Source organism: Lates calcarifer, linkage group LG1, assembly GCF_001640805.2.
Source record: "Lates calcarifer isolate ASB-BC8 linkage group LG1, TLL_Latcal_v3, whole genome shotgun sequence".
Classification (NCBI taxonomy): domain Eukaryota; kingdom Metazoa; phylum Chordata; class Actinopteri; family Centropomidae; genus Lates; species Lates calcarifer.
This window is the reverse complement of record NC_066833.1, coordinates 12,095,784-12,117,076: the sequence shown is the minus strand read 5'-3', so window position 1 is coordinate 12,117,076 and position 21,293 is coordinate 12,095,784. Positions and strand designations below refer to the sequence as shown.

Here is a 21,293-nt window from a genome sequence, read left to right as displayed (position 1 = left end):
GTTAATTATAAGCTTTTTTTAATGAAGGGGAGGTAGGGGCTGGGAGGCCAGGTGGAACAGCCATACAAAACAAATCCGATTATCTGGAAACGGTTTGTTTCTCTTTCAAGCTCTTCATCCCTCTCATTCTGTCTTTTGTGGAATAATTTCCCAGCTCTGCTTCAGAAGGCAGAGACATTTGTTTTTGGTGTCTGTTTCTGCTCCAAATCCTTTTTTGCTCTGTTTTGCAGATGCTGTCGCAGCTTCTCAAGGGGATGTATTTACTGTATTTTTATTGAGGATGAACTACCTGAAACATAACCAATTAAAACTGTGTGTGTAAGGAAGATGAGAGATGCTCTTTCACCTTTGGCTGTTTCCCTTTTTTCCCTTGGAGACTTGGCTGAGTCTTATTGAGCATGTTCACACCAATAAATAGAAAAAGTCTTATCATTTTGCAGCTTTTGTTCTGCTATTGTTCTGCGCTAATTTGACATTCTCTGATATCCCTTTTCATGTCTTTGATAAATTATTTATGGTGTAAAAAGAATGGAGTGAGAATTATCTGGCAAACAACACAATGCTCTTTAGCTTTGTTTTAGGCATCACATCAATTAACATCATTTTTCTTTAAAGGCTAACGATTCACTTTGAACAGGGAACTGTGAGCGGGTAAATGAATAGCATAAATATCTAGCTATGAAATTAAACACCTTTTATACGCCTAAAGCAGCTTTGATGCATTGTGGTATTTTCATTACATCAGGGTCTCTTAACATTGAAATGCATCGAAAGGCACCGAAAGGGTGCGTGCCTCTGACTAACTTGGGATTGTTTTGATAAACATATGAGGTTGAGTTGAAATCGATCACACATTGCAGTGATTTTAATTCTCGATCAGACAAGTCTGGGCAACATATTACACCAGCTTATATATTAGCACACCTGTGGACTTCAGCCTTACCTGGTTTGGTTTTTCCATTCATCAAATGTTACCAAGAAATACTGTGATTGTGATGATAAAGTACTTTGCAGATTATGACTCAAATTAAAAATATATGTAAGTGCACTGAGGTAAAGATTTCCTCTCTGTGATAGTATTTGGTGTAACTAATTTGATTAAAAGATTCTCTGCAGCTTGTCTATATTTAAACATCCTGATGCCACTTTTTTTTTTTTTTTTTTTTTTTTTTTTTTGCTGTTTTCAAATTTACCCTGTCTGATCACATTTGCTTTGTAATTAATCACTGTAATTCAGCAGTCTTCTAAAAAACCCGGCTACCAGACGGGCTAATTCAATGACTCAATTTCCAATTCAACCCAAAGCTATTTTTTATAAGCATTCAGAAACTGAAAAAAGGAAGTGTCACAATAGAGAGATTAAATAGATTCAAACCCAATTCCCCAGTTTTGAGAGAAAAAAAGATACTCATGGGTAGATGGGCGGTATAATTTAGCTGATCTTTGTGTGGTGAGGCTGGGTTGGAACTGCTGACTTAAAATTCTCTCCTGCCATTATCACTGCTATGACCCTGTCAGCTTGCTTAACTAGCCATACCACTGCATCTACAGTACATGGAGGCAGGCGGAAAGAGCCATAGTATGTCCGGTAACACAACGATAAACATGCAGCTGATTGAGTTCACAACCCTGGCTTCAGGAGCAGCTGCTTGGGCTGCCAGACTGTTTGAGGTGCTGACAGAGTAGAGATACGTCTCTCTTTCAGATACAGCCACATACAACATCTTAACTTTCTGGGAAAGTGATTTCCTATTTCTGGAAGCATTGCAAAATATATGGGCTGTTTCAGTGATGAGTTGAGTTTAATGTGTGTCTGCTGGTGTGCAGGGGTAGACACTGGCTTATAAAATAGAGAAAAGCTGGAGTCTATGAATGCTACCAAGCCTGTTAATAAGAAAATTACTTTATTATAAGACACATTCAGGTGATGTGAGTGAGAGTTCAGTACCTGATTAAGTTTTTTTTTTTTTTTCTTGAAATATATAATGAATTGTGAGAACAGGCAACTACAGGCAACAGATGTTTATGTGCCAGAGATTATCAAGTTCAACATACACCCACATGAGCAGAGGATTACCACAATATTGTTTTAGATTAGCATTTTATATTGTCCCTCACTGATATTAAGCAAAACATCTAGGTCTCGAACTCACAGAGTGATGCAGGAAGCAGCATGGTAAGAAGTATTCATTTTCACATTGGTGCAGTGTTTATACTGTCTATCATTTATTTATTTATTTATTTTTTGTTAGGAGTAGTGCAGGTTGTCGTTTTAGCATCTGTTCAACATAAAAATTTGTGAGGCAATTTAAAGGTGTCCCAGATTGTTTTGTACCAACTTGCAGATATCTCTTAATTTTTAAACTTGCAGAGATTTAAAAAGAAAGGGAAAGGTGTTGCAGCTATAGTACATATGCAATGCGATGGTGACATACCACAGAGACAGGATTTATGGCTAAATGCACTCTCTGGATGGATGTTAAGGAAAACCAATGCATCTGATATAGCCCAAAAGCTCTGTAGTCTTGTCAAGAGGGCTTTTGGCTCTGGGACTGTAGTATAGTGACAAGCCAGGTAAGGTAACCAGCTCCTGAAGGAAGGTGCGAGGTACGAGGTGGATTAGGTTGGAGGCAATTATTGTCACAGCAGAGCTTGGCAGACAGTTCTTGGTGATATTCCAATCTGGAACAAAGTGGCAGACTGATCAACCAACAGACCGACATTGCTATTCCTAAAGCCACATCATTAGCATGGCACAAATGCATCAACCTGTTAAGACACGTTATGATTAAGTTTTTAGCATCCCTACGACACCTAGAAAGTCTCTGTACAACCAATCCATTTTGATTTCTTAAAAGCTGTCTGTGTTTTTTAAGCAGACAACAATTACTGTATTATCAAATCAAAAATACTGGAAATCCAGTAGAGGTGGGAAAACAGTAAGCCACCACACACACTTTGATTGTGATAGAAGTCTAAAGTTGAGACTGAATAAAGATTAAATGAATTGTTTGTCCCTACCTGAAACTGCGTGTTTGTGATTGATTTTTGTTCCATCCACCGGGAGCCCCTTTCTTTCATCCTATTTGTTGGCTTTTAGTTAGTTGCCTGCAGTAGGAGAAGAAGTGCAGCCCCATATACAAGCTCATTCAAGCCACATTGAAATGGCAGGGCAGAGTACTTAAAGGCTTTTAAGCCTTGGGAAATAAGGTCTGGGTCACTGGAATCTGGGGTTTTCAGGTGCCTGGCCTGGAAGGTCAATGAAGGTGTGGTGCCTAGAGCTGGGGCCACTGCAGAAGGGGGTAGGGGTGGATGGGAGACAAAGGAAGGAGGTGTTAATAGAATCAGAGTTTTTTCCGGATGAGCTCTCAGAAGAGTCTTGGCTGCAGGGTTGACAGGTAATCATTGAATGTCATAAGAGAGCAAAACCCCAAGCTGCAACTCTTGGACTGCACTCTTTGGTATCACTGTCTGAATGTGTCATGGGCAATGACAAATCATCACTGTAAGCCTTGCAGTTTTATGTAAAAATGCACAAACAACAACAAGGCTGTGCTAATACGATGCATAAGTGACATTCCCCTTCCCCTCTGTTACTGCAGCAAGTCTAAATTTGGGAAACACGATAATCCTTTTTTATATGCACAGAAACTTTCTCTAAGATCGTTCCCCTAAGATGAATAGTAGAATGAATATGACAGAACAGATGAATGGATTATAAATTATAACAAACTCATACCTCTGGACCAATGTGTGCTGATAGTGTATAAAATGAAAGGACGCTGGCCTCTGGTCATGCATCTTTATGAAGCCTCCCAGCATCTACACATTGTCATTCATTCCTTTTTGCTGTCGGTAGCTTTTGCACAGCTTTGCAAGAGCTGCAAGAGAACAAGATAGCAATCAAAGATGCATCATGTGAAAGAAATATAATCTTGAGAATGTCACTGCTTAAAGAGTCAGATTTTACTCTGCAACAGTATCAGATGTTTATAACAGTGTCTCTTTTTTTTTCCCTCTCTCTTTTTGTCTTCCCCCATCTCAGACCCTGTATCCCGAGTTGACTCCTTTGCTAACCCCACTAGGAACATCAGTGGGTGGGTACTTGACAGAGACAGCGCCAGGGAGTTAATACCAGTCAGTGCTGCTGGAGGTGTGACACAGTCCCAGCCCTCTACACATTGATTCACACAGGATTAAGCCACTGCATGATGCTTCAGGCGGGAGGCCTGGCGCAGCTGATTTACCGTCCCTGTCAGACTTAACGTCTTTGGAGGCCTCCTCTGCCCTGCTCCTGTCGTCTGTGGAAAAAAAAACTAGCAAAAAGCATCTGCCACTGCACCAACCAGATCACCCAAAGGGATGACTGGCAGTCATCTTACTCAGGTACAGTGTACATTGCAAATCAAGCAGTGACAGGAACAATATATTGCAAGTGTGCTTGCACTTTGGGTTGCAGTTGAATATGAGGATAGTTAGCCATTTCTTTTTTACTTAACCCATAAGAGCCCAGACCCATTTCTCCTTTTAGAAAAATGATCAATTATCAATTATGGGGGATGTAAAACAGACTAAACAGATGAGATGTAAACAATGTTTTATTTTTTTTATATTTTTTTATTTTCTTGGGGACTTCATGAGTTAAAAGTCAATTATGAGGAACTTTTGACAACATTTAGAGTTGGTGGCACCTGTGTCACTGTGGGCTCTTAAGCAAACTAGAGGTAAGGTATGGCTACAGTTAGGTAGCTGAAACAAGGTTTGGGTAATGGTAATGGCACACCAATATTAATTGGTGGTCTGAAATGAGATGCAATCTGCGTTAAAGTCAAACTTGCTACACTCCCATCTGCCACCCATACCTCAATTATTACATTACATTACATATAAGGCACACTACTTGATCCTGTTGATCTGTTCTGTCCACACATATTTCCTTTCAGTTATTTTGAATCAGCAGTGCCCATTTGTTGTACATTGTATAAGTCTGTGTAGAAACAGATGAATGTAGCTGCTCCCACATGCCTGCAATCAAAGGGGTACAGAAAAAGTGTGTTGTGTGTTGCGTTTCTGATTCTATCAATGGTTGTCATGGTCATTCCTACCAATGAAAACATCTGCAAAAATCAGCTCGTTTGGATGAGGATGGATTTCATTGCCAAACCCAATCAAAAACAATTACATGCACCACAACGTGGAGAAAATACTTGCAGCTGTGGTAACCTGAATATACTGGGTGCAGTACAGAAAGAAGAGCACAGGGATATGGGCAGGAATTTAAGCCGCGAATGTGAAGAGAGACTTAGCTGGTTGGCTACATAATTGCGTGGAAATCCAGGGAAGAGGGCTGCATCTCTGGTTTAACGGGCCGGGATCAAATGCCTTTGTTTCCTCTCCAGACCAAACTGGGGGTTTGGCTTATTTAAAGAGAGGATGGAGATCACTTGGTGATTGTTCAGAGCCTTGGCACACCAAATTAGCTTTTGCCATTCATTTGGAAAGATCTAATCACACATTAATTATTGTGACCACCTGTGAAACGGAAGGCTGTGGAGTGTTGCTCATCTGTTCCCTTGTGATAGCTGCAGGGTCCTTACTCGCTGACACCAAAGAGCAAGCCCCAAACAAGGACCACAGGAGACGGAGAAGCAGATTGCATTCCATCAGATCATGGAGTATCTGATAGGATGCACAGCAGCATCTGAGCCCCGCTGCAGTTTGCCAGGTTTTCTGTGGCCACCGAGAGGCTGGCATGATTCCTGTGACCCAGATATTTAGCAGCTTAAGAGCTTTGCTTTTTTTAAAGATTTTTTGGGATAGCCTGTATTCCTCCTCCTTCTGTCAGCCACAGAATGGATGAGCCCAAGTCTGAGTTGTATGAATGCAATTGTCACTAACTCTCGAAACTGAAACTGCTGGAAGAGAAGCAACCAGTCATTTAACTTTTTGCAAACATATTTTAACACGAGGAAAATCTCAAATATCTGTCTTTGAAAAACAATACTAGGATGCCTCAGGGTCATGCTTGTTTTCATTGCTTGTTTCTGTTCAAGACCATGTTTTCCAATCAGTTGTGACATGTTCTGTCAGCCTATGGAGAATGCTGCTTGTCCCATGAATAGTCAAATTAGACTGGCTAGAGGGAGGATGTAATCTGGGTGCAGTCAGGTATGGCTTCTAGAGCAGTGCAGCCTGAGAGGTTGGCTAGTAATCAGCAGCCAGAGGTGTCTAATTGGCATATGGCTGCATAAGTGGCAGGCTACTCTGCTCATTCATCCAAACAGAATACATTTTCTGGCCAACAAAAAATGTGAAACAAAAGTAGCTTTGATAAAATGCAGTGCATATATTCTATTCGAGTTCTTTAAAATGGAGAGAGGACAGTTAATGCTATCGTTATTCTTTGGGTTGACAGATTAAAAATGATGTTCTGTGCCTGTGTTTTTATAGCATCTTTGAAACCTGTTCTACAGATTGGTACTGAGGACAGATACAAACAAGAGTTGTATGTTGAAATGCCAAGCCTTGAATTTGTGTTTGTGCTGAGTCTAAAAGCTCCTCCAGCACAAAAGAAACCAAAACACTTATGACTATAGAATAACACATCAAACCCAGATGAAAATTGGACAGTCCATCAAAAACTGGGCATCTGGCAGCCTACTTCTGGGCACCAAGCCATCTCCACCCTCACAATGCTTTCTCATTAAACAACATTTGCCCTCACCAAAACAAAACTAAAGCAGCAAAGTCAAAATTTAATTTCCCTGAAAGAAATCAAGCAATACTAATTCAGCACTCCCCATGTGTAAATAATCTTACATCTCAAATGCCTGCTCAGTAGTTAATCTACCATCAGATATTATATTATACTTAATTATCAAGACAAGATGTGGTAAACCCACTGTGCTGCAGTGATCTACAACATTAAAAGAAAAATGAAATGAAAAATAGGTTTTATTAACATTACAATGCAGATGAATGATGTTCATGATCAGTAGGTTAAAAGTTAAAAGTTCAGTAGGTTAGATAATATTGCTTTTTGGTGAAAAAATACTAATTGTACCATAGAGCACATCTATGTCTAGACAATTAGATTAGTTGGTAACTGATACCAACTTGTCGGTCTCTATTAAAACATCTCTCATCTTGCATAAGCTTAATACATTTTAACTTTACTCATTTTTTCACCCTCTTGTATGCACTCTTTGTTTCGTGTATTTAATTTTATGCTAAATTATGTGTCACAATTACAAGTTTTGCAGTGTATCAAAAAAGTGTTTTTGTGTTGAGTTCCATGATTGCAGAATGACAAACTGCAGGGAGTGCTCTGTGGGATGATAAGCCAATAATAACAATACCCAAGTGCTACAGAGCAGCAAAATTTGTTTTTTGGGAAATGAATCACTGCAGTCATGAACACTAAACATCAGTCTCTCAAAGCATCAGGTGTTACAAATTCAATTCCATATTCATTAATTTTGCTGTTGGTGCAACACAATTAGAGGCCTAGTGAATCCAGGACTAATCCCTAACACTCCTAGGACATGAATCACAGTAGCAGGAGATAGGAATAAATGAGCTGCAATAAAAAGGTACTAATACCCTGTATTACTCCAAGCTTAAAGTCTTCCTTTCCTTCAATACATGTTTCCACATCTACCTTGGGAGGCTGAGATTCTCAAGCCTCTCTGACTAATTATTTTTGTCTATGTGGGAGAAGAAGCAGGAATGGTGTCACACTTGTGTGCTGGATTAGAGACAAAAAATAATGAAACACTATTCATGTGTGACACATTATGATACACTTTGGGAGGTGACACTGAATGTCATGTTTCTGGGCTGGAGTTTTCAGTGGGACATTTTTTACACAGCAGCCTCTGAGTGTCTGAGACCTTCTCGTCTTTCCCTATTTTTTAAGAGCTACACACAATCTCTCCCTCTGGTTCCTGCAGCCCATGTCTCTAGGTTACTGAGTTACTGATGAATTTCATGTTCTTCCCACAGGAGTAAGAGAGGAAGCAATGGGCTGGACTATGATTCTAAAAGATGACTTTGGGGTCATTGCTTGGACACGGCGAGCTGGGAACTACCTCAGCCTCTTCCTCCTCTTGTCTCTCTTTTCCATTCCAGTGCAGTCAGACATTGTGTTTCATAAGGATCATCGTTTCTCATGGAAAGCAGGTAAAATGATTCATTCTTCTTCTTTGCTTTAAATGTGCTATTCACTATTCAAATTCTCAATCTCTGGGTCAAATATCCTTAATTTCTGGTGCAAAAGCATTTTGTCAGTTACAATTTCTTACATTGAAATATACAATTACATTTTGTTTTCAGGATTGCTTTAATAGTAGTCTGTGAAATATATATATTTATATTTTTTTCACTTCAAATATGAGGATTTCGCAAAAACAGACCCTTTTGAACCTGTTAAGGTTCATACAGCTGGGTGTGCAGCACACACACACATTCACTCCAACATACAGTCATTTCAGCTTCTCATTATAGGAGAAATACTGTACAACTAGATTCATTTTCTACTATAACACCTATTTTTGTGAGGAAAATAATCCTCCTCCATCTGACACACATTGTTGGGAGCATGAACCTCAGGCTGCTATTGGACACCATCAAACCAGCAAGACTGGGTGGTTAGCATAATAATACTTTCTTTCTGACGGACTATCAATCCCCAGCCTGGTGGTGACAAGCAGGGTGTGGATTTTTACGGTAATGATGTGTATGCTGTGGTAACGTGACACAGTTAATGAGACATTGTTGCACAGTAAATAATCATGTTGTGGTATGTTCCGCAGTGGATTTATGGTCCCACTTAACTGGTTGACATGGTTTGGTTGAACAACATGCCGCACGTACACATATATTATTCTGTGAATACTGAGTCTAAATCTACAGTATGGATTTTCCAAGTGTTGCCAAAAATACCTTTATGTGCATCCATGCAGTATTTTTATACAAATATTACATTTGTGAGTGAATCACCTCTGCAAAACTGTATTGAATTCTGATGTTCCCCTATAAAGGGAATTTGAGGTTAATCTCACGATTCATCCTGCGCTCGCTTCACAAATTCAATTGAAAATGCATTTCCAAGGCTGCTTGAGGAGGAAAACTTGGCCTCCCTGCACAAAAGCCCCACTTGCTGTGCGATTAGCACTTTCATTTCTCACTCTGTGGTTGGGTAATGACACTGCCCAAGTGATAAAGAGATTGATTAATTTCACTTGAAAGAGCGTGTGCTCAAAAAGGATGTAACCAGGACACCAAGAGTGAGGATTTGACAACCTTGCAGGGCTAAAATAGCTTATGTGTTGCTGGAAATGAATATCAAGTTAAACACAAGTACAGTCAACTGTAGAATAAAACATGTTGTGTGTTACAATGATATATTTGGTACAATTTGGTTTAAATGAGCAAACACTTCTCAGGGCCACACATCTGTCTCACGTTCGTTGTGTATGCAGGAGCTCCAGGCTTTATGTCACAAATCTGACTATTGCATTCATGTTGGCAAATATTGATTTAACTTCCCTATGTCCTCTATAGACATGATATATTTGAAAACTAAATTTGGCTGACAAGCTCCCTTTTAATTCTGGACTTGTCAACTGGGAAGATGTGCTCTAAATTATGCACAGCCACCCTATTGTGTGTTTGGTGTGTCTATCTAGGCCAACAGCATTGTGGGGTAAATCTTTTGTGTGAGCCAGTTCCCAGAGCTGTGGCTAAGCTGGGAGTCTCTGGCTCAAACAGAGAGCTGGAGTCATTTAAGCTTGACCTTCATCAGCGTCTTGGAGAACAAAACAGAGCACTGAAACACTGCGGCTAATGGGACTATTATTTAACTCTTTACAGTGACTGTTCAAAGACAATCCCTTTTAAACAGCCATGCTTGCCCTTTTTAACAGCCAGTTCAACATTTACCATTAACTCACATGCACATTGAAAAGCATTGCATCAGATGATGATGGTAATATGAGTTGTGAAGAGCTGTGGTTCTAAGGCTTTTTGCTCAAAAATAGAAGGTAGCAATAAGTACTGTGTGTATTATATTGTGCAGAACAGAGTGATTTGTATTGATCTGTGTGTACTTTCTTTCATTTCATTACAGTAGTTTAACTGTAATGATTGCATATGCACAACTAGTTTGTGTGTTGAAGAAATAGATTTTCGAATACAATGGCGGGCAAGTGAAAGCTTGCATGCATACTGCAGCCTTTTCCTTTTAAACTTTGTCTTTGAAATTCAAGGGATCATATACTTTACTGTCCTGTTAGCTTCAGGATCCTGATATCCTCCAAAACAGAGCGTTTAAATTGGATTTATTTTGGCTTCCAGAAGCATCTGCATTTAAACATGACAGGAAGACACCGTGCCCATCCAGTGTCAGCTTTAGACTACTGAAGAAGTAAGATCTTCTCTTCCAGTTTTTCATTTGTCATCTTTGAGATGAACATATTTTTTTCTGTAAAATGTTTAAAACATTGGGATGCACCTATCAGGAGTTGTTTATGGTTTTTACAACCTTGATACAACAAACAGGAGAAGAGCTGCTTCATCCTCACATACAAGTGAGAGCTCCTCCCAGATGGAGTTGTTATGTGCATCAAAGCTTCCTTCCTCTAAAAAACACCTCTGTTTAAGTTTTTATTTTCTTTTTTTAACTAGAGGATCCAATTAGTTCGTGAAAGTGGGGAATTTTTAATTCCATGGAGAAAAATGTGATATTCCTACATAATTTTAACAATACAATGGAAACTGTGTACAGTATTGAGAATACAGCAAGTATGATTACAGGAGTACATTTGTATGTGTTTAGTGAGTATGTATTTCCTCATTATTTCATTCATATTTTTTTTTTTCTGGCTATAAAAAATATTATTTTATGTGTTGTTGCCTGGAGTCCTTTGGAGGATTGAATAATTAAGCTGTCTATTGTTCATCTAAATTATGTGGGAACTTTCAACTGTAAGAATCAGCTGAGGGGGAATGATTTTCAAAAGACTGAGAAATCAATAGAGGTTTTCCTTAATGAGAGGGATCTCAGCTCCTGCCTGATTATTCAAAGAGCTTACGGGGCTGAAGCCCCAGGACCAGGTCTAACCCGAGGCCTTGTGACTGTAAGAAAAAATGAACTAATGTGTGCAGTTATACAGTCAGGCAACATTTACATTTCATTTCAGGGTCTGAGTGTATTTATTTGCAATGTCACCACACTGTTGCACCATCAAAGCTGAAATCAAGCATCACTGCTGCAGTGAGCTTCTGTTGTCTCTGAAAAATAAGCTCAAAGGAGACAGTGTGTGAGGATCAAGACTATGAAGATTTCACATTTAATCAGATGGCACTGAATAATTTACAAGGCACTTTTTATTTTATTTTATTTATTTATTTTTTGCTTTATGATGACAAAGGGAAAAATCACATTAGGCAAATGCATTTTTCAACCAGTTAGTTACAGAATATCTAGTTATCCTCATGCTTCTTTTCTCTGTTGCAAAGGCAAAAACACCACCCTGTCAGTTGTTACTTTCAACATCAACCCTGCATGTCATGTACAATTGAGCTGTTGTATGAAGGGAGTCAGAGCTTGGACTGAAAGTGGTGCTGGAGGAACAATCAAAGAAACAAATTCCTTTTTCTTAGGAGCAAATATATATGTTGTTATAATAATTATTATGACAAACAGGGTGTAGAACATGCACACTGTACTATTAACTCCAGTTTCGACCTACCAGAGATTTTCGTCAGGCACCGTAAAAAAATTTTCAGTTATGTAGGTTATGTAGGTTGTAGGAATTCTGAATTGAGATTAAGGATGTCCAAAACTTTAAGTCAGTAAAGTTTACACAGTTTACTGTGTGCTGAGTCTGAATTTTACAGACATATGGTTCATCTGCAAACCATCCTACTATATATTTACATTTCTTTATTAGTATGACACTGGATTGTAAAGATCTTAATACAGCTATGAGTGATGTTTCTTTTCACCTCCCTGCACCACAGTCCTAGCGATACTTGTCCTACATTGAGCTTTGTCATGGAAATGTGCTACAAAGGCCATGTGCACAACATAAACCAGCATACATTTATAAACACATAATTTTCCTCTCTGTTTTGGCTTGCCATGCACAATGAGCAGGCATTTTTCACACTTTGCTTTTCAAAAATACTCTCAAAATTTAGTCTGAAAATGCCAGTCTCCTATTGTAATGTGGATGGGTTTAATAAAACTTTTTCCAACAGAAAGGGGAGCAGAATTCACAAGACACAAACTTTCTGTTGCCTCAGACCCTGTCTGTGATTTTGTTGTTGATTGAACAGGTTGTGTAATATAGTTTTGGTCACAGGCCTGTTTATGTTTTTTGTTGTCACATGTTGACACATTTGCTGCTATAAAACAGTGATTTGGTCGGCAGTCTTTAAACAGTATTTAAACATCTGTAAATACAGGTAAACTGCATATTCGTATGAAAAGTTAGCTCCTAAAACTCAGCTGATTGACCAAGGAATCTCAGTGGCATCCTGACATCCTGCTGACTGAATCAAGTAACAAGATCACACAAGTCAGAATCCGTACTATTACTTGTATTAATGGAAACATAATTTACAAAATGGACAGCTGAACCAGTGTGCATTACAGTTAACCTTTAACATCACCCACACAAACAGCGGACTACTTCTGACTTGGAACAATTGGACTTAAAACCAAATAGCAAGCAGACCTCATTTTGAGCAAAGCTTCAGTCACAGCAGGCCATTAAACCAGAACAATTCATGAGTCACTAAAAGAAAAATTGTGGCAAATGTGGGCAAGGACACACACGCATACAAATAAAGCACATTTACAACCTTTTTTTGCCCAGCAAAAGAGATCAATGGAGGACAAAGAACATTTTAGTAAATGTAATGTAAAATGTGCAACAGACCTGCAACTACTACAACTGATAGATTAATAAGGAACCAATTTAAGTAAATGAATGTTGCAGAAAGTTTGTACATAGTACAGAATAACATTTTGATGGAAGTAAGAAATATAAGTTCAGTAAACCTAAGGTATTAAGTTAAATCAACAACTGTTCAGCCATAGTGACTAACCTTACAGACAGATTTGTTTTCCATTTATATTTTCTCAGCTTTAAGAATCAGACACAAAGAACTTAAAGTTAGGTGTTAATGCAACGACAATGTAAGGCTTCTCCCCCCTGTAACCATGTCACAGTGTAACAGTATGGTCATAACAATGACTTAACATATATTATATATAACATATATTAAACACACATCAAATTTTTATTACATGTTACAAAAGGAGAGTTTTACCTCTCAAACAATGCTGTACAGATCAACACATTAATTTAATTTAACTACATTTTGTACAGTAAGTTCTGAAATGGTCTGTGGAAATTTTAAGTTGAATTAACTTGAAATTAATACAACTTACATATTTATGTTAAGTCAGTAACAAAAGAAAAGTTGATTCCCCTAAATGATGTTTTACAGTGCAGCTGACACAGATTCTCCTCCTTTATCCAGCTGTTCCAGCTGACTTCATCCTCAATAAAGCCATACATCCAGACAACTTAATCCAGGAAATGTGCAAGCTTTTATTCAGTGAGTGGCAATCCTGGCGCTTCAGTCTTGTTACTGATAAACTGGACTAATCCTCTCTATATTAGTGGCATGGGCCATTTTGAACTTAACAATCTGTTGTGTCTCTGATGACACCTTGACCAAAGTGTGTATCTACCTTTTCATTTGCATATTTGCTAGTTTTGTCACAATTAGTAGTTATAGTAATTAATGTGTGTGAATCTAAGGTTTATGTTTCCTTAGGTTTGTGCGTTTGCTTGCTCATATTTCCATCACTGAATTAGTCATGGCCCTTGCTCTCGATTAGTTAATTATTTAACAATTTAATTAATAATAATAGCTTACAGCGTTACGGCAAGCCTCATATGTTTCGTTTTCCTTTAATGATCCAAATAATTTTCCTCAGTGGACAAATAACACATTATATGAGTTTGTAAAATGTTAATTGCAGTAATTTTGCCTTTAGCCAAGATCTTAAATTATAGTGTTGTGGTATGGGGAGTAAATAGTACGTCATTTCTAGAAATCACCTCCAGCCTAGAGTAATTTCCTAGATCCAACTGGAATAGGCTTTATGCTGATATTGATACTGTATAACAGTGTTTGCATGCAGTCATTCATCATTCACTCTGATTTTGTTTTTTTTCTAGAACTGCAGATGTTCTGATGGAAAGATAAAATAAAATGTACTGGAGCTGGAAAGTAAAATGTTCAGGTCTTCATAATATAATCACACTGATGAATGCTGCCAGGTGATTTGTCCTGTGGGGTCTGATGTTGTCAGCAGTTTGACAACAGCTGTGTCGTCCCCGTCAGTGTGGGATTTCTCCTGCTGCATATGGAGAGCTTTAAAGGTAAATAAGCAATGATTCACACGGGGCAGAGAAGTGCTGCTGCCGCATTGCCATGCTCTGCAAAACACCAATCAGTGATGTCACAGCACAGTGTAGCAGTTCATTAACAAACACTAAGAAGCAGCAAAATGCAAAACTAATTAACAAAGACAAATCGAGCTACAATTTCAAGCTCAAGATTGGAGGAGAGATAAGGGCAATAAATTTCATTCTCTGACTGCTTTAATTGAAATGGCAGATAAGACACAACATGTATTTTTGACTGCAAGCCACACGTTCTCTCTCATTAAGTCTGCTCCTCTCTAACTCAAGGGGTGAGAATATGATTTTTACAAAGGCACTGGTCTGGGATCATGAATAATTTTGTACATCAGAATTTTGCAGATAGATAGATAGATAGATAGATAGATAGATAGATAGATAGATAGATAGATAGATAGATAGATAGATAGGAGCAGTGACTGTGTGTTTAGAATGTTCCAGACATGTTTAGGATAGCTTATCACAAAGACTGGAAGCAAGGCAAAACAGTTCACTTCAGTCAAAATATAAGACTCTCAAAACAACTCCATAACTTCCTGTTTTTACATGTTTTATCATGTTAGCTATTCAAATGTACATCAAAGAGTCACCTGGAATTATGTAAGCCCAAACCCAGCAACTTCAATATGAACGCAGGATTTCTGAGGTGGTTCTGTATAACACTTTCATCCACTCGAGCTTTTATTTCACCTCACACAACCATTGTTGAGATTCACACATGATTTAAGTGTTTTCTCCTCGCCTTTTGCAAACACTGTGAAGCATTAAAGATGCTTCCCTTGTTCTAGTCATATAATATCAATTATGCAGCTTGAAATTACAACTCAGCAAATGTGCACAAATGTTTCATAAAAATCTAAATATATATATATATATATAATATACTATGCCTCTATGCAAGTGTCCTTTGGGTATAGGCTAAATTTAGAAAACCATTTCAGGATTGACAATGATCAAGGTGAAAATAGCTCAGCGTTGACTATTGATATGAGGTGGAAATATATGGTTGCAGTAGATACTATAATATATCTCGGGTTTTTTGAAACCCACACATACCCACTCTCCATTTTTAAAATACTGCTTTGGGCATACCACTGACAGAAAATGGTAACAATAAAGTGAATGATAAACAGATGCTCTGCCTTTTCTCATTTAAATTTGATCACCATATTTGTAATAGTGTACTGTATATTTCAGCTATTGAAGTGTCTCTTCAAAAGCCCTTTACATTGATTATGCAATTGAGATCTCATTTTGAACTTGTGTCTCTCCTTCTGACTGGCAGGGAACTGATTGAGGTTGTCATAAAAGCTAGTCTCATGAGAGCCACAAGGCAGGAGATTCCTAGCAGTCAGACCCTTAATCCCATGAGAATATTCTCACAGAACAGTAAGCTTTCAGAGTGCCTCTCCTATGAGAAATTTCCTTTCAAACAGTGCAGGGCTTCCACACAACCCTTATACAAAACGTCCTTATTTCTGGACAAATCTCCCAGTTTTTTCATTAGAGACTTGAGGGAGCAAAAGGGAAAGATACACAGCCATGCCTAGTGTATAACTGGATGAATGTACTTATGAAGACTTCCTGTAGTTGCTGAAATATCCAGCCTGGAGTGACCATTGTGAAGCTGATGGGAATCAAAGAAAAATGTCATCTCATTACTAAATGGCTCCTGCAGCTTCAATTAATACCAATATTGAAATGCTTAAAGGGCATCTCTTGAGAATCTGAATTTTGTCTGATTACATTCCATGTGTGCAGACTAAATTCCATAATACTGTCATTCTCTAATTAATGTAGATAGTATAATTTCTGATTTTGAATTTCTGAAATTGAATGTAAAATTGAACTCTGTGGGGCTTTTAAACACCCTATGAATTTCTCCACTTCTACTTGAAGAACCAAATACACAGTCATGTTCAGTTGCTGTACAGTGCAGTTGTGTCTGACTGCATTTGCACTACCAATCAAATATAGAGAGTATCTGTAGTAGCTGCTTGCACAAATCAACCCCTACCAGATGACCCAAGGACATTCATTTTTGCAAATAAGTGTGGTTGAAATAAAGTTTAACTTATTTAGAATGAATTTTAGGAATATAGTGGTACCTCATGGGCAAAAAGTCATAATACTGAAATTTGATTAGTCAACAACTTCAGTTTCTTTAATGCAAATGAAGTGGGCAAAGATTTGAGTAAATCAGCAGCAAGGAGAATCAGACAGGAGCTTTGATGCTTTACTAGAAGTTGGGAATATTGAGTTTTGAGGCTGAGGGGAATGACCTTGTACTTTGTGTGTTATGCATGTCTGTGTGAAGGTCAGACACATAAAGAGACCGTAAAAGTAATTTGCCACTGAGCGGAATGAATGGACAAAGCATCTGACATCCACTGCTGCACACTACAAAATAAATTATGCCTCAGTGTCATAGCATTATTACTCTATCATTCTATTCCTCATTTTTGTCTGGGTTCTAACATGCCCTATAAATGCTGTCTAGTGAGGAAGCTTCATTGTAATTCCCCTTCATAAAAAAGGCTATTTGCTGGTTTAACAAAACATGACATGCCGGTTGTAATTACAATAGTTTTAATGAGACAAACTCCTCTTTGCTTTAGAAAAACTGTAAGCCTGAAGGTCTCAGCCAGACTGAGTCAGTCTGAGTTCAGGGAGAAGCTGCAGAATATACGGGAGCTTAAACCTAAATGCTAAAAATGGTTTAGAAGAAGAAAAAAAAAACTGTTTTGTGTTCATCTTCTTCATGGTGCAGTTTCCTTGACAAGCTGCTCTCCATGCTGGAGTGCTCTGTCTTTGTCAGCATAAGTGCTTATACCCCCCACTGCAGACAGAGTGAGAAGTAAATAGGTTACCAACTGATAAGATTTCCTGTTTCGTCTTGCAATTTCCACTCTGTTTCTATCACTATATCCTCCTTTGTTTGATAATTAATGACATGACATTTGGTGCCTGTGGTAGATGTTTTGCTTCACTTAAAATATCTCTTCAGAATTATGGAGGATGGGAACTCCTTACTGATGCACTCCCCACAGTAAGAGAGAAAGGAAAATGTTAATAATGTTCTCTGTGTTTGAACAGCAGCCTCAACAGAGACCTGTTAAAATAGCCTTCTCTGTTTACTGTGTATTTGACCCAGTGGGGAACACACTGGAGAGACAGTGAGGTGAAACCAAATGGATTTTATTCCTACCTGAGAAATGCTCCCATATGAGTCATTTTCTGATTGCAGAGCACTGTCTATCAAAAGTGCTTGTTTTATTTTACCCTTTGATCAACTGTTGTGCTGAAATAGGCTAGTCACCACAGGATATACCAGAGAGGAGTGGAAGAGAGAGGAGAGAGGCTGTGAACAAGGGATTGGAATAATCCTGCCAGCTGTGGTAGCCAATGAAATAATATATGTTTTTGAATTAATGACAAAAATTAACTGTTTAATGGTTTTGTTTAAGCACTTAAAGCACTTGGATAAGGTTAGGGAAATAGCATCTTGTCTGATCTTTGCTTAATACAGAAAAGTTAACATGTCTTAATAAGACATCTGCCTGGCTCTGCTGTTAGCTCTGTTACAACTGTTGGGTGGAACAAACTGTTCAACGTGTGTACGCACTGCATTTTTCTCTCCCATTTTGAGATCTATTTGAAATGGGGGAAGGTATATTCATTTTCAGTCATGATTTGACCACATCTCTTTTCCTTTGCACAGAGTTAAGTCTGACTATACCTTTTTGGATTATTACCTTCACCAAGGAGGTTATGTAGCCTAAATCTCACTACATGCAGGGATCATGCTGCAAACTCCAGTCTCCAATTTCAAAGTCCTGTTCTTTGTATGTACACTCACTATCCACCCCAAGCCCTGCCTATAACTTATGAATGGTACTGCCTTCATTTGGAAAAAAACATTGCCTCCTACACATGTCTGTCTGGCTGTTATAATACAAAAATAAAAGGAAAAAAGAAGTAGTCTGATAACATAAGTGATCTATTTCACAAAGGAAAGTGATGAAAATTTCCTTGATCCGCTCCTCTGCACCAAAATTTAATGGATTCTTTCCTGGCCCATGCCCCATCCCTCCACCTGGTTTTGTGCAAATTAGTTCAGTACTTTCAAACAAACAGACACGGGTGAAAACATAACCTCCTTGGTGGAGGTAATAATCCAATAAAGTACAGTCAGACTTAATTCTGTGCAGAGTAAAAGTGATGTGGTCAAATCATGACTGAAAATGAATAACTTTCCCCCATTTCAAATAGATCTCAAAATGGGAGAGAAAAATGCAGTGTGTACACACAGTTTGTTCCAGCCAACAGTTGTAACAGAGCTAACAGCAGAGCCAGGTAGATGCCAAGCAGGTTGTACACACTCAGTCCTTAGAAAACATCTAATCAGCCCAAACAGTATTAGTTTGACTGTTTGTTGGGAGTTGGGACCAACCTTTATTCAAAACTTAACATACCTGGGTTCATTTCATTCTAGCATGGCTAATAGGGATTAGTTGCACAATTTTGACAATAGTTAACATCATACACTCAAAACGTCAGATTGCGATGTTACACAGGACTTCCCTCTCGCTCACTGATTTCTATCAGTTATACAGGGAGTCAGAAAACTCCTGCACAGACAGTAGCTGTAATAGCCTGTGTTTTTAGCAACAGACACAACTTTAACTGGATGCTTCCTCCTACTGCATTCCTAATTTGTTATTAGACACTTTATATTAGATTTTCCTTTCCAATTAGAATAATCCTGATTATTAAGAGACTAAAGAACAGTCAGATTCATAAAGTTATGAAACTTACTGGCGAAATGAATCACAGAATGACAACCAATGACTGATGATTGTAGGAGTAACTAAGGCTGGCTTCTTTAAACATTTATGACTTCAACAATATTCAGATATAACAGGTACAGTAACTTACACTTGGTTTTATTCAGCATTATTTAATTTGCATTAAGGTTTTGTTTGTGTCAGTGTCTAGTGTCTGCAGCATACCATTTGTGTTAATTCAGTCTTACCGCTTGGTCCTTTTCATTTGTCCTGCCTCAGAATGAGCAGCTGAGTTATTCTTTGTTGTTGAGAGTAGAGGAAGAGCTGGAATGACCTATTGGACTCTTTGGACACAGAAAACCAATTTAATTAATTCTGCTAATGCTTGGCTTTCATCCTCTTTTTTTCTTTCTTTTTTGATTTTTTTGTTTAGAAAGGCTGTTTGTTGTGATCTCCGCAGTCTGGACTCCACATTTTGCAATTTTCTGCTTATGAGATGAAAGGGAGCCATTTCCTAATCTGTAATGAATAAATAAATAATCAAGATATCTCTGCTATTATAATTGACACATATCAGGATCATTTTGTAGCAGAATAAACTTTAATTGCTTCAATTTTTACAGGATTGGTATGAGATTAATGGTACACATACTGTAGATTATTTCATTTGGCTAATTCAGGCTGCTGAAGCCACATATGAGCTTTGGCTTTTGTACAGGGCTGTGTACTTTGTTTCTATCTCTGACAGTGTACAGTTGTGTTAGGGAGTCTGTTTTATAGGCAGTATGGAGAGGGCGTATAAGTGAGAGCATATGAGTGCTGCATTAAGACACACTTGAAACATTCTGACTCCGAAGACAAACTAAGGCTGCATTTAACACACTGCTCCAGCCAAAAAAAAAAAAAAGTCCATGTCTAGATGGGATTTTTTTACACCACCCCTTCAGTCAACATGCTGAGTCATTGTTGTGACAGTGATATAAAACACCACCAGCAAATTGTTTTAGTTTGGAAGAAATGTCAGGAGATCACCAGAGTCATTACGATTCAGTCTCTGGTGACCATGAATGTCTGTGCTAAATTTCATTGTAATCCATTAAATAGTTTAAAATTAAATTGTTTCAGTCTGGACAAAGTGACAGACAGACTAATAGACAAACTTAAAGCCATGTCTCTAGTATGGCTGAAAACAAGCCTTTGTAACAGTGTTGTTGTCAATTTATTTATTTTTACAATAAATAAGTAAAACTAAGAGTAAATTTAAAATATCTTAACCCAGAAATTGAAATAATGTTGAGATTATATCACATTGCAGAAGTCGCTTAATGTCTTCAGGGGCATTAGCATAAATGGTTTTATAATTACTCATCTCAGCAAAGTGACTTTACCTCAGGACTACATCTCTCCTGCCTTCAAACCCTGGATCCCGTTTTAAAAAAAACATTATTGAATTTCATAAACCTGAAGTAGTAATGTTGAACTCATGTGGAACTCAAGAGGGAGTGAAGTTCACAGAGATTTAAATGAGGCGCTCTCAAAGTTGCATTTCAATAAGATGTAACTAGGGGAGAGAACACTGGTGTAATAATAAACAGACAGCGATGGGAAAAGGGTGCTGGTGGGTTTTGCTGTAGGGGTGCTTGGGGGCCTCTCCTTGATCAGGGATCACGCTCTCAGACTGGCTGATTTGGCAGCATGGAGCCCGACCCAGTGAATGGCAGAAGCAACTCAATGACAAAGTTAGAATATCCAAAGAAGCTACTCATCACAAATGAAGTGAAGCTTTGGCAGAACCCTAAAAGTTGCTAAAGTTACAGTATACAGTATATCAGTGTACTGCCATCAATAGTAGACAATTTGTTTAAAGCCTCCACACAGAACTTGAAATATGCAGACTTTGGTAACTCCTTGAGTCTCTAGGCAGCACTTCACAGCAGCTGTTGAAAATCCCTCCATATCCATATATGGAATAATGTCAAACTGCCACAGATAAGATTAG

General features: G+C 38.2%; 1 protein-coding gene across 2 annotated transcripts in view; it reads left to right on the top strand.

Annotated features, from left to right (window-relative positions):
• Positions 1-21,293, top strand: part of thsd7ba (thrombospondin, type I, domain containing 7Ba) — a 147,222-nt gene that overhangs the window by 28,252 nt on the left and 97,677 nt on the right. Inside the window, exons 2-3 of one of the 2 annotated variants that reach the window (XM_018682007.1) lie at positions 4,046-4,386; positions 8,005-8,181. In XM_018682007.1, coding sequence (XP_018537523.1) covers positions 8,022-8,181 — 160 coding nt within the window. In that variant the 5' untranslated portion in view covers positions 4,046-4,386; positions 8,005-8,021. Of the gene's footprint in view, positions 1-4,045; positions 4,387-7,910; positions 8,182-21,293 lie in introns of those variants that run through there. The other variant, XM_051070232.1, reaches the window with a different exon arrangement.